At 37.2% G+C, this 14,830-nt stretch overlaps 2 protein-coding genes across 6 annotated transcripts in view; both read right to left on the bottom strand.

The window, feature by feature from the left end:
• ARHGAP15 (Rho GTPase activating protein 15) overlaps positions 1 to 1,921 on the bottom strand; it is a 314,922-nt gene extending 313,001 nt beyond the window's left edge. The window contains exon 1 of the mRNA XM_065751003.1: positions 1,814 to 1,921. The gene's annotated coding sequence lies outside the window, so the exon portion shown is untranslated. The remainder of the gene's footprint in view (positions 1 to 1,813) is intronic.
• An 11,670-nt stretch (positions 1,922 to 13,591) lies between these two features.
• The window catches only part of KYNU (kynureninase), a 55,697-nt gene continuing 54,458 nt past the window's right edge, over positions 13,592 to 14,830 (bottom strand). For all 5 annotated transcript variants that reach the window (XM_065750492.1, XM_065750491.1, XM_065750493.1 and 2 more), the window contains one exon: positions 13,592 to 13,915. In XM_065750492.1, coding sequence (XP_065606564.1) covers positions 13,763 to 13,915 — 153 coding nt within the window. In that variant the 3' untranslated portion in view covers positions 13,592 to 13,762. The remainder of the gene's footprint in view (positions 13,916 to 14,830) is intronic.

Here is a 14,830-nt window from a genome sequence, read left to right as displayed (position 1 = left end):
GAGAAATGGATTTGGTAAATGCATGAAGTCTGAGAGAGATGGGAAGCACAGAAACTGGCAGGCGCTTCAGTGATGCTTTCTTTTGTGTTTAAAAGAGCATCCCAAGCTACACTTTGACATGTGCGGTTTGGAAGGATCAGTACAATCTTTATGTTTCAGGTCTCTGATTAATAGCATGTACAGCAGATATACTTCTCCAGAATGAAGGGAAAGATTTTCAAGTATGCAGGCTTCAACAACAGTGGTTAGCAACTCAAAGCGATTGAGCTGATACAGCAGAGAAGTATCTCCAACAAGTATTAGAATTACACACTGTGGGCCTTGAAGAATTTGGAAGACATTGCACATAACCCACTAAGCGCCACATGACCCAGTAGAAACAGGCCACGAGGAGACACCTTCTGCTACTGCTAAAAGTCTGTGGGTCTCTACAGCACACAGCTGTCTCTGGACAGCACAGCAAAAGCTATTTTTTCTAATTTAATTGCAGTATACAGTAGAAACTCAAAAACACTGAGTTTTTGGGCTGGTTTTTTTTTTCTGTTCAAAAAAAGTAAATGAATAAATACGTGTTATGTACGTAATTGAATTGAGAGTTAAAGCGAACAAGAAATGTTGCTTTAAAATGAATTTCCCTTGGACAGAAAGAGGTAAGCTGCAAGGAAGGAAGAGAATAAATAAAAATAACTGAGAGTTCAAACTAGTTTACCAAATCTCACAACTCTGTGGAAAATGTATTTCAAATCACTGTAAGACATTGCAGCAGTCACATAAAAACCACTACAGGCAGCCCGGGAAGAGAATGTGCTCTTTTTAAGCAGTTTCTCTGTCTGTGCTGCTTTGTGTACACAGGCAGGACAGCTTTTTTTTCCTCCTAAAGTAGAACAGAAAATCTGACATGTAATCTTACAACACTGCTCCAAGATCTGTCTCTGATTAGTATACATGATTTCAAAATGAGCATCAATCCATGTGTGATTTCTTTCAACTCTAACCCATATTTCCAAATGAAAAAGAAGTTTCTTTTAACGATAAGGCTATCAGTTACAAACATGAGCATTTCAACAAGTCTGCAACAAGCTATGTATTAGCAGAAAAACAAATCTTGTCTCTCTTTTGTGTTGAGAAGCGTTGAGAGTCCCCATGGGTAAACCAGGAGTATTTTTCGTACAATGACCCTTATACTTCCCCATGTCATGTGTCTTACTGCCACAACTGATGAGTAATAAAGTCGTACCAAGCTAGTTGACATGAAGCAGGGCAAGAAATCCAATCAATCTCTTCAATCTCCAATAACTTATCAACTAGAGATCAACCTCCACCACTCACTGACTCTTGCAGAATCCACCATTACTGATCACCTCCCTCACGTTCACCAGCAAGAAGGCAAGTTAAACAGACAGTGTTAGCTAAAGCCAGTCAAGGTAAAGGGAGGGAAACGTGACCCAAGCAGCTTCACCAAGCAGCACTGCTGATCTATTCTACTTCTGGGGACAGCTACTTATGAGTAAGTAGCTTATGATGGGAAAAGTGAACAGTAGTTTGGGAAGTTACAGATGATTAGATACTTTTACCTCTTGCAGAAGATATGACAGGTTTTTTTAGATTCTGAATACTAATTTTACATTTAAAGCATCATTTCACATTATTCTCTCCACACTATTTTTCAAATTAAAAAAATCACAACAGAAATAAAATAATTCTGCTAGTACAACTAATATTGAACGCATACAGATCACAAAAAGTTACAGATATTATTAAAACCGCTATCACTTTTCCTGAATGAGATGAAGTTGAATTTAAGACTCCTTACCTACAGCCTCACAGTTGTCGTTGTCTCATCTCAAACTGTCATCAACCAGCAACAGTTTAACTGTTTCAAAAAACGGAAAACTGCTCAGTCACGTGTCTATAGCCGGCATTTGCGTTAATCTCTCTCAGCTCATAAAGATAGAAAGAAAGCTAGAAAAAAAAGTAACGTCAAACCACTTCCTGCAACAGCAGAAGCTAACCATCTCTACCAAGTCCAGGGCAAAACTTGTCCGGATTGGAGAAAAAGACAAATTTTAAAGTATGAAAATATCTATGAAATTTGCACCAAACAGGTGGTGTTCGATTTTGCAGAAGGTAAACATGAAGTTTAAAAGGAAATGCTGAAAGGAATTACAGTTCTAAGCCTCAAGACAACTTCCCTTTTCGGACTTTCAATGAAACCCTTTGAGTACTGAAACAAATAGCTGGCAACAAATCTGCTTTGCTGCTAGGATGTGTGGCTTTGCGAAGTGTGATGCCTACCACGCAGTTACTTATTCTTTGTAAAATAGCAAATTCTAGACAATTAGAGAGTCTGCTAGTAAAAAAAAAACAAACAACAACAAAAAAAACTATTGGCCATTGAAGTTGACTCAGATAAACATTTCTGTTTCTTTGTTTTTCTATTTTAGCACTTCTTTGTAAAGAAGCACAGGCACACACAGCCGCTGCCCCACTCCACTTCCTGCAGTGCTCACACCATCGTTGCCCCCAGCAGGCAGGAGGAACCTCAGAGAGGGACATCACACAACCCCTTTTCTTTCCTTTTGTTCAGAAAGGAACAACAGTATATTTCCGTCCATCTCCCTGCAGTGGGGTGGGGGAGGGGTTCCCCACTTGTGGTGAGCACACAAGGACTAGCCAGGCTGTAGAGCCCTCTGTTGATGCTTTGGCAGATTTAAGAGGCTGGGCTTTTTGTTCTTGTTTTTGTTTTGTTTGTTTCCCACAATAAAACAAAAGTCTGCCATACAACTTGAGAACATAAAGTCAATCCTGAACTTTACGGCTTTCTAGCATTGACAGTGCCAGTGGAGCTCCTCAAGAGGATGTGTCCACCAGTGCAGTTGTCTGACAGTAAAATCCCTGGCTCCCCAAAGGAAGATCCTGAAAAACATCCCAGTATTTGGAGTGAGTTATCTCCCAATGGGATTTAGGAAGAATATTATATTGCCAGGTTGAAATCAGTAGGAAGAGAGTGAGAAAGCAGTGGGATGGATCAGTAGGGCAGGCTTCAGGATGTAGCCCACAATTATTTCCCACTTACATTGTTTTTTATAAAAGCTATATATGGTTCAACAAATTTGAGGGAACCACTAATTGAAAAATCTATTTTAGCTGTTCATATCTAAACATTTTTCTCAAATGATACCAAAGGCATTTTTACAATTCATAAATATTTGTGGACAGTGTGGACAACAGAACTTCATCACTAAGATGTGAAGCGACCATCAGTAAATGTGTAAAATACCACAGCAGAATTTGGCTGACTTACCTTGTCGAAAACCTAGATTACTAAGGACATGACATTTTTCATAAAAATGTCTTTCGCTGTACACCTAACATTTTAAGTCAAGTTGCATACTCTGATTTCCTTCACATCCATTTGACAGTATGTCAGCAGTGACAGAATTCTATAAAAAGATGGCAGCTTTGCATACTGCTCAAACTTATGCAGCACAAGCTTCCTGTGTGATCTCTGGAAGACTGAAAATACTTCAGATGTGCAAAAACCTATTTAAAGAAATCTAAGAGCTCATTAAATTTAAGTAAAATTAATCAAGAAATTGAAATTACAGAAGTATTACCCGGAGAAGGTTTCTGGTTTGTACATCGTTCTTTGTGTGTTAACTGTGCAAGACAGAGCATCACTTCTGGAGCCCTAATTTCTTGTCTTTATTTCAGCAACTCATGGCATCATTGCTTATGAGATATGTCATCAAGCTGGTGAACATCCAGATTTCCATATCTCATAACTGAGAGCACAGACACTACGGCTCAAACAATGTTTTAACACTCACTGCTGATGGAGGATGCTGAATGCCCAGCAGCTGTTACCAATTCAAGTCTCATAAATTCACTATTAGAAGTTTAATCAGGTTCTTGAATGGAGACCAGCAGCCTCCTGAGGGAGAAAACTTGACTTGTTTTTCTTCTCATTTTGTTCAGTCTTTACTCTGTTGGGGTGACTGACAGGCAGTCAACGGTATGGCTTGTAGAGCAGACAACCTCGTCTAGTAGCAAATTTAATTCAAAGGGTAAGTCAAGCTCTAAGAGGCACTATGCATGTAGGCAGCAAACAAGGACAACCTTGGAAGAACTATGCATTGCATGCAGTCACTTCTTCCCAATGAAAAATAATTCCTGTTAATGAAAACAAATGAAGTCCCAAACTTTATAGTTCATTGAAAAGAAACTAATAACTGAACAAAACCTACTAGGAAACTAGTAGGCTATGTGATAATGAAGAAATAGGGCAATATTTTCATATTTCCCACCTTCACATTTTACATGCATGGACCCAAATTTGTACTCATGTTCACAGCACTTAGAGCTGTAGTTTATTCAGTAGCCATAACTTCATGCTGTGAGAGCTCTGATTACATGAACTCAGGAAAAACACCTCCAGAAACACACTCCAATATACTGAGAAGGCCATTCTAGAACCCCTCCAGCCAGGATAACAGCAGAGTTCAGTATTACCTGTTTGAGCAATACTGTGCAGAAGCGTGTGTGTAAATAACAGTGCAGACATATAGCAATGGTTAAATTTGGAGAACCCTCCCACAATTTGCATTAAGAACTTTCTAGTATCATCTTCCAAACCTTTTTCCTCCGAGCTGATTTTCCCTCTAAACGATTCATTTTATTTCAGTCTTAAAAGTGCAAAAGATATTTTTCTTAAATTAACACGGGTGGTAGAAAATAGATCCTAAGAGCATCTCCACATATTTACTACTGGCTATACCAAGAGAACATATGCACTGTGACTCAAGGTCTAAAATTCAAAGCATTCAAATTTTAGGAAACAAATGAGCTTACATTAAGTCATCTCTTAAAAGCTGAGCTGCTAAAGCAATGAAAACATGTATACTTTACAAAGCAGCAGAGAAGTTTAGGATAGAATTCTCTGAACCTTTACCTTCCAGATAAAGATAACTTTTTTTTATAGCAAGCTTTGGATGTAGAAAGACTCACAATTAAGAACATCTTTATTGTTCATAACATTTTAAGTCTATTAAACCTAGCTTTTCACTGCTGCAAGAAAAGGGAAGAAAAGAAGAAAACTAGTAGTTAAAGTTCTACAGAAATCCAAGCTGGTTCTTTTCTTTCTTTTCCAGGTGCTTTAAGAATCTGGACACTATTTTAAAGGCAAGCATAGCCCACAAGTATTTTAAATAACTTAGAACTTAGAAAAGCCACTCCAACCCATTATATGGCTAGACTATACTAAAAAAGAAACACAAGCATATGTTGATGCATTATGTAAAGCCTTTCTCTGACAAGATTTAGTTACATGCAAGTTTTAAATGCAGTGTAAATGCATTTTCTGGAGTGTTTGGCTTCCAAACACTAAAAGTGCTACAAGACTGAACTGCCAAAATGGTACTTTCACATTACACCGTCAGAGACCATAAAAAGACAAATGAGTAATGCACTCTATGGCAATATCTTAATCCATAGACCTGTGATCAAGTCAGAGGTACAAACTGATGCTAGCACTGGTGCCCAGTATAGCCAAATATCCATGTCAATAATTGTTCAGAAAACAAGGGGTTTCTAGGGCTAGGGTGCATTTTTCAGGCTTCAGTAACATTTTGAATTTAAGAAAGTGGGAGTTTAAAACATCTGATGTGACACTGCAGTCAACAGTCCCCAGTCCTTGGCCAACCAACATGGACAGAACTGCATCTCTACTGTAATATCTTTCTTTGTGAAGATTCAGTTAATTACAATCCCTTCAGTTTGCCACCATGATTCCAATTCACCCTTACTTCAAGCTTCAATTATCTTGAGCTTTCCAGTTCTTCTGACCAAAACAGGAGTGAATGATAGGCCTGTTAGGAAAAACATTCCCTGCAAGACTTCTTAATCCTGGTTTATTCCTCCTTTGTAACAAGGGCTACAAAACCAGCTTGCACTCATTACTCATGTATCCTCAGCTCAGAACCCTTAGATGACCTTCAGCAGCAACTGGGTAATGGAGGCACCAGCCCTACTTCGATCATGCACAAACTTGCATAGCTGAAGTATGACCACAATGCAAAAAAATTTAAACATTAGAACTCTACAGTCTATGCTATTATGATATATGAAATGCAAAGCAGCTGTTCTGAACAGATTTGACATATAACAGGGGTAACGTAATTTTACACAAATCACTATGTTTAATATATTAAATTGATTAGAATTACTCAGCAATGTTTCTTAAGATCATCTTACATATGCATCCCCTTATCCTTATTCCAAGGTGTTCCTTTTCTCCACAATTTTCTGGACAACAAACAGAACAATGTCTAGAGGACTAGAAGCATTGAGCCTCTGAATTCATGGCTGTTGAGCCTCTTCCAATGTAAGCAGATGAAAGAAAGGTACATAAGAAATAGAAAATGACATCATTTTTTTTCCTGATCTTTTGAAGAGTGAGTGATTTTTTTCCCCCATCCTACAAGAGGAGATTCTGGACTAATTTTTCCAGCCAGAAACTTTAAAGCGTAAAACTCATCAAACATCATCTCCTCAGAGACAATGTCATCTATGTTCAAAGAACGTACAGCCCTGAAAAACTTATATCTTATTTGAGAGTTAACGACTCTGCTTTCATTGAAAGTTTGATTTCATCAAATTAAAATTCTTCTTTTACATTCTATAAAAGTTAAAAAAAATACAAGACAGAACAGAATCTTGTTATTCTCTGAGAAAGAACATACATACATACACACATACAGAAGTGTATATATACATAAAACACATTCAATTGGTAAATTTTTCAGTCATTTTCTGATATTTTTCCAGGAGAGATTTGTTGTAGATTATGAGGGGTTTTTTTTCAGATGTTTTTGAAAAGCCTTTGAATTGAAGATAGGAGACTTGCAAAGCATCAGACTTAATGAACATCATTATAATTAAGAGCATGCTTTTTGTAACTAAATATAAAAATAATTTTTTTTTCAAGTAAGTCTGGGTCTGATTACTGATGGAGGAACTTAAAGTTTGGATTTGCTAGGCATTTCAATATTCATTCAGAAAAATGTCAAGATAACAGACTTTAGCATGTAATTTTGGTGATTCACACTTTTTTCCTCTTATCACTTCAGTTTTAATATCTATTTAAAGGAAGAAAGTTTGAATAAAATAAAAATACTAATGAAAATGAAGTTGTATACGCTTCTTCCATACTTCTATGGCATTTCAGGTCTTCTAAAAATTAACCCTTAGTTTTATTCTTTATTCATATCTGAAACAGAAAATCACACTTCAGTTTATTAGTTAAATTTGAGAAGTTGAATTTACCTCCTTTAGCAGAAGTGGAACACATAGGGATCCCTTCCTTCAGTTGTGCTCCCACCTATGAGATCTTCTCAGCAAGAGACGTCTTCACCACTCATCTTCTACTACAATACCTGTTCTTGCTCTAGTAGCCACTAATTTTTCCTGTCATGGTGTGCTAGGGATATTCTCTCAGTCCTTGCTTTGACTGGAGATCTGAGCAGTGCTTTGGTCCTGGATCATGGCAAACTATCCCTTCATTCTCTCCCCAGTTATAGTGGGTGAAGCCTCTTTCCTAGTTGATGTACCAACAAGCTTTTAGGGTAGCCTCTTACAAAACCCGTGTGTTATTAATGGTTGTATCTACTTGGACTTCCATCCACCTGAATCTCAAATCCAAAGTCAAGAAACAGATAAAAGCTTACTGACATATCTGGACTTTGTAGAAGAACAGAAGAATCATGAAAAGTAATTAAGTGTTGTGTTTTTAAATTTAGGCAATGTAATGCGAACATCACTTCCTGTGACCAGAGGCTGGAACACCACTGCTGGTGCTGTTATTGTACCCGATGAGTCATCTTACAGAGGCCTTTCAAAGCTGAAGCTTCCCTTTGTATTTCTCTACACAGAACCAAAATTCCCTGCTCTTATATCCGGTATATTTTATTGCTGCTGCATCAAAACCATTTTTCCAGTCTCAGTGATACAGAAACTCAGCTGTGGAAATAACCCTTTCAGAGGCAATTAACTCAGAAGTAGTTGAATATGGATTTCTATGCATAGACATTTTCTCTAAAGAAATCTTCACCCCATTCTTTTTTGATAGGGGGCGTCAGTTCAGGAAAGGATAGAAGCATCCTTGCAAATGTGCACTCATTTCCTTGAAAGCTTCCTAGTTGCAAAGGATTAGTCTAAAAAGGTAAAAATAAGCAGAGTTAATGACCACTCTTTAGCACACTGGTTTAAATTAGATACTGCACACAAGAGCATCTGAACATTTTACGTAAAGTTGCAGCTAAGACACAAAAAATGCTTCTCTGCCCTACCTGAAACACTGGTGCTTCTGCCAACTTCCTTTCACCTCCCAAGTGCAGCTTCAAATAAAGCACTCGTTAAAAAGAAACAGCGTCAGTATGCCGGACCTAACTCACTGCTAAAAGAGAAATATGGCAGCATGTTTCTGCTGAGATTCGTTAATGACATTTTCACAGCTGCCTGATCTTGGCATCCTGCACTCAACATCTCTGCCAGCTTTGCAGACATCAGTCCTCCTTGCAAGAACCTCACTGCTTCGTGCTCCCTTCTCGGTGGCAAAGTTGCAAGCTGTACCCAGGAAATTTGATTCATACTCTACAACCACAAACACCTACACCACTCAGGATGGTCTCTAGTGTCAGGGAACTTGCTTTATGTTACAATAGGGAAGTCAAAGCTACAGCCGATACAGATAACTACTCAAGCTATGCTCCTTCAGGCAGGTGGCATCCCAGAACACATAATCCTTCTCCATTTTCTGGTACTCAGATGCTTTCTTTCATTCAGAGTGCTCCATGTTATGAAGAAGGAACTGGAAAAATTTTCACACACATCTTCATATTTATACCTGGTATGGTAGGTATAAGACTGCCACTTGTTTTTATTTCAGATAGCAGGTTTTCAGTGCTGTGTGGCCTCATGATTATTTCAGAAGCCTGTATAAGACTTGCCCCATGTGGGAGTTATTCAAATGTAGTAAATAAAAGTAAAAAAAATAAAAATAAAAATCTGTTCCTCTTCCACTTTGATTGAGCCTCCTAGGAGAAAGAACTATCATGGATATAAAACTTGGTCATGTTTTAACAATTTGACAACCTCTTTAAAATCTTTCAATAAAATGTAAGTTTTTTTCTTTTTTAAGAAAAAACTTCTGCAGTTGAAAAGAAGCCCCACAGCCCCTCACAAATTATAACATTGAGTCTTTTTGAACATTTGTTTAAAATTCACATTTTGTTTCATAAAGCTTTTTTTTTTTTAATCATTTGATTAATTGCTTAAAACCGTACACAAAGATAAAGGGAACTTTGAAATTCATACCTTAGAGTATTAACACGTACTCAGGACTAGATGTAAATGTCACAGAGAAAAAAGATCTAATGAACACTTTATTGATGAAATACAGTATTGCAGCTGTCCGGAATTTTAAATGATTCCTATCCGGCTCCAAAGCAAAATAACTGCAAAAGTTTACTTACAGTGTGAGCTCTCATTTAGCATTTCTAATGTCTTCTTCCAGGGTGAATAGATGTCATTTGTTTTGCTAGAACTTGCAGTCACTTCATTTTATTGAAGTTTTGTAGATCCTCTTCATGTTAGCAAAGTGTCCAGGGGAAAAAAGTAAAAGAAAAATAATGCTGCAACAGCAGAAGTATTTTTCTGTCTAGGAAATCATACTGCCATAAGTTTTCTTTTTCCCTGATGTCTTCTCTGCCATAATAACGGCCTCAGGATTTAAATCCTCTGCTGCTATTGTGACTTCAAAGTCTTAAAACTGCAATTGAATGAAGTAGTTCATCTGTCATTATTCAAATATGAAGCAATTATGATGAAATAAAGATAGAACTCCATTGAGAAATGCCCCAATCAATTCTCACTTATATTTAACTAGAAGCATAAAATGATGCTTAGCAGAGTAAGTTTAGGTAATAAAAACTTGGAATATAAAGAAGTATAAATTGCTGATCTATAACTTACTCATTTCTGAATAAGCTTTCTAAACATATTTCACAAATATTGACAAAAGTTTAAGCTTATGATGCAAAACTGTCTCTCAGATGGCCATAAAGTGTGACTATGTTTTCAGAAACATATTTTCATCGGCTCACATGCCCGGAGATTCAGATGGGAAGCTACTGAGAATTTAAGGGTCTCTGCACAGGTCAGCTCTGTCTGAAATAAGTCAGATCGTGACACGTTGATTGGATCTGGAAATGAAAGTGGGTTTTACAAGTGAATATATGAAATAACATCCCTATCTTGGCCATCTCTTCATCAAATTGCCACCACTGCTTGCGTTGGTGTCTGCGCATTCTGTAAACCCTTCTTGCCATTTAGCACAAGAGGACTCTTAACTTTTATGGGACTCCCTCCTCCTTTTGAAACCAAGTGGGAACACAGCAGTAACGCTGCTTAAAATTTTTTTGTTTCACTATCTTCCATCCTTTTTTTTTTTTTTCCTAGAACTTAACACATTACAGAGCCAAGTTAGTGGGCTGGTTTCTTTTTCTCTCTTCTCCTTGCTTCTTTGTCTAATCCACCTTCTTGCTTAATACTCTGCTGATGAAGTGGAAAGAACACGGGCTTTGCAGTAGACAGAAGGACTCCTATTTTACATCTTCATTCCATGTGGTCCCTTCTTGTTCTCAACCATGCTACAATCCTCAGCTGAAAAAAAATGAACAGCATATCTTTTTTTCTTCACTCAGAGTGCACTGTTCTATTGAGAAACAAAACCATCCTTTTTTCCTTTGTCTTCTCCCTACTCTTACTTTGGCAAAATGTTAGGGGGGGGGGTGGGGGGTGGGGGAAGAAAGGCACCAGTGGACCCATAGTATTTCTCCCCTATGGTTTTTTTTTCAGCAGTTACTATTATTTAAGAGATCTGGACAATATTAAATTGTGGTGTGTTGAGAAAGATCACATACAACCAGGGATCTACTTATTCACCTTTATCTTCATTTTATAGACATTTACTCATCCTATCTGAGCACCCATTTTCTGTATCAACAGACACATACATGTCGTAGTTTAATCTGAGAAATGTAAATGTGATTTCTTCAAACAACTCAAGAACTCAATATTACCACAATTAGAAAACAGCAGTACTTAATACTGAATTTTAAATTAGAGAAGTAACTACCAGGAAGCATTTGGGGCATATACAATTAATTATTTCACACATAATTATTCCCGATATTACTCTAACTGTGATAACTTAAAGCATTTGAAAAAGCAGACTGTAATATTCTTTTTTGTTGTTGTGCAGAATCTCTTTCACTTGGTAGTCTCTCACTAAATAATATGTAAAATACTGACACCTAATGTTAACTTTCAGTATTATTCGTTTTGAAAACTTTTACAAGAACTCAGAAAAGAATGCGTAAACGTAATGCTCATGTTGTAATTTTGTTTCAGACCCCTCCACTCACACAAATTTTAAAAATTTATAGATGATGTCTATAAAAGCAGTGAATCTGATGTTTATCTTCGCTGTTTTTATTTACCTTCATTGTTCATAGATAGAAGGGAAAGTAACTCAGAAAAGTTGACTTTAAGTCATCCTTCAGATGAAACATTAGTGCTTGTAAATAAAATCAATATCTGTAGCTGCAGCCTGAAGTGTTGCTAAAAGACAAAATCCTAGTAACCACTTCTTAATAACAATTACTTTTCAAGAATGGAACTATACAAATTCAGGAAGTAAAGTACTTTACCTACCTTACATGATTCACTTTCCACAGTCAGCAATACAAGAAGTTGCTTTTACAGATGACAAATTTAATGGAGATGCCAAACTGCTCTGCAAGGCCAAAATCTCACATTTTTCTCCCCATAAAATCCAATAATGCTTTTACTAATTTGATGCTTAGATACTGTTTGGAGGTGCTTATTCTTCCTCACAGTCTAAGTCCAGCTGAAATCAAAACAAGGTACAATATAGTGTGCCTCAGTGTGATATCTGAATTTCTATTAAGCTTGCCTGACTTTACAATGAAGGCTTAAATGAGCATAAGCCAGCAGCACAAGTGCTTTGAAGGTACTGGCAGTGAAATAAACCACATTTCAATGCTACAGACCATCACAGTTTTATACTTGGTGCTTTTCTCAACTTTATGGAAAACGGTCCTTTTCTAAGATCATCTCTTTGACAGTTGAAAGTAGCCATGCTGCAGATGTATACATAAAAATAAAACCCCAAGCACTGAAGCTCACATACTTAGTCTGCAATACAATGGCACAGCTTTGGATGACTTTGAAGATGATGCCTATGCAATCTAAACCTCTTGAGTGAGCCAGAGGTTCCCAAGTGCTACTCTTTACAACAATACTCATGCAAAAGGAGCTCTTCTTAGTTCTGACATAAACTTACAACACCAGCAAATTCTTTATTTACTGCTCTTTCAGCTTTCCTTCCCACATAAAAGAGATGATCAAGAAGGTATTATTGAGGCAGACTTCTTAAAACTACCTTTTTGGGCCTACTTTTGCAGTGCAGGCATGCACTGTAAAAGTTTCCTCTTTGCAGAAGTCCCAGCATGCACTGGGAGAAGCTCAAAAATGGAAGAAGTTCAAACAGCAAATACCCTTGAGCCGAAGTGGTTTGGAGTGCTCCTTGCTTCTTCCCCAACATCCTTTCTCTCTCTTAAAGTGGAAAAGAAGTACTACCAACAGTAATTCTCCAAGTGTTTCCAAGCAATAACCATCAGAGAGAAATGCTTCTAGATTAACTGATTCTTGAAGAAAAAGGTCCATAAAGAATAGCTACAGACTAAGGAATTCAGTTGCCATTCAGGTCAAGGTGTTATTTATTTCTTAAAACAACGCTGGGTAAAGTATTGGTGAAATATAAGAAGTTTTTCTTCGCTGTTCATAGCTGCTTAGTGCAAATCTTTGCAAATATTTGGGCCACACTGTGAGTATGCAATGAGGTATTTTGCTGCTTTCACTGAAACAATCCAGATTTCATTTGGCCTAATCAAAAATAAGCTTTGTTAAAACCTCAGTAAGTGCTCCTGCAGCCCTTCAGAGTAGGTTACATGAACATAAAATCCTCCTCAGTTTTCTCAAGCCAATCAACTCCAAAATGACTACTTAGAAAGATAAAGATGCATTGTATTAGGCAACTGTATCACGGAAAAGGAGGTATCCACAATGAAATTTAATTCTTCAATTAAATCATTAATTAAACAAATTTTGGGTCCTTTGAAAAAGTCAGTATGCAGCAGCTAATAATTTTTAAACAACTGATTGTTTAACTTTTACTCCTCTAGTAAACCACGTATTTTAAATAGGTTTGATAAATTAAAAATGTAAATTAGACTGTATCTTTTAACTGTTAGTGATTGGTCTATTATTTTGCACTTTTTATTATGCATCATTTTTATAATAAAGAAGAGTTTTTTTTCATTCCTGTTCTAGTTGATAGCAATTCTTGCCTGCTTCTCAAAGCCAATGTAATAAAACTACATAAAATGTTTATGAAAAGCCCCATTAAAATATACAAAGCATACTAATTCATGAAGTCAAAGTCAAAGCAAAGTAGAAATATGAGCTTTAATAAAATTAGGTCTGCTGTAAATAACTATTCAAGCACAGTCATTTTTTTGCAAATTGCATGGGATATAGCTTCGCTTACTCAAAGCAAGGAATCACTTAGCAGGATAAATGCATCTTAGTCAGAAGTAGATTAAAAGATACAACGGAGCCATCAATAAGAACCAGACAGTGCAGTATTGTATGCTCTTTGTTTTGAAGAAGTAATTGCAGATCCCAAGATTTCAATAAATCTGTGCACATCCTGGAAAGAATTGTAGAGAGGAACTGGGGCAACGCGAAGAGCATTTGGTTCTCGCATGTCACACTGTAAAACAGAAAGGGAACGCTTAGTAAATTCAGGTCACTTCATATTTATTTTATCAGGCTGCATTTTTAAGAGTTGCATGAAGGAAGAAGGGTATCTGTGCAGACGTAAGTAAAAATTTAGGAACATTCAAGAAACCATTTTGAGGAGTGTTACTGTGAAGAGCAGAGCAAGAAGAGTGGTGTGTGGCCAATTAGAAAGGATTCAAGGCTTGGGATAGCAGTGTCATTAGGGACTAATTGGCTATGCAGTCCTGTAAGTTATGCTGAGGTCTGCCTTAGCACCTACAGTAACCCATGGTTGAGGAAGCATGCAGGTGACAAAAAAGCTACCATGAAAGAGAAACATCCCTCCCAGTAAGACAGTCTTCAGCAAAAGATACAATGTCAAAGGACATACAGTAATTTTCTTCCCATCTCTGTAAATTTGAACATTTTGCTGAATATAATAATCACTCATATTTGAAGCATGTAACTGCAGCATGAAGACAAGCCAACAGCATAAGGCCCTGTGCCCTCTTAAAAGCTGCAGTTCCTGGAATTCCCTGGCAGCACCAAAACAGCAGCACATTTTGCCTAAAAATTGCCCTTTGGGAACGTGAGTCACCAGCAGAAGTAAAACTCACATATCATTTATATGGCATTACGCAATCAGCCTCTCCTCTCTGTACTTCTAAGTCACAAATTGCATAGCCTTAAATATAGCTCTGCTTCTTTGTGAGCCGTGCTGACTGGTAACCATGCTGTTACATGGCACCACTGGTCAATAATTTCCTACTTGGACCACCAGCTTTAAGTCTCTAATTCCTACACCATTGCCCAGCAGTAAAGACATTCACAGAAGTGCTGGGAATTAACCAGTAGAGAAAGGACAGCCTACAGACTATCAAATAATATACAAAATAACATTGCTTCC

The sequence above is a fragment of the Cyrtonyx montezumae genome, unplaced genomic scaffold (genome assembly GCF_038088225.1).
Source record: "Cyrtonyx montezumae isolate F1298 unplaced genomic scaffold, pur_monq_1.0 scaffold_7, whole genome shotgun sequence".
Classification (NCBI taxonomy): Eukaryota; Metazoa; Chordata; class Aves; order Galliformes; family Odontophoridae; genus Cyrtonyx; species Cyrtonyx montezumae.
This window is presented reverse-complemented; position numbering and strand designations above follow the sequence as displayed.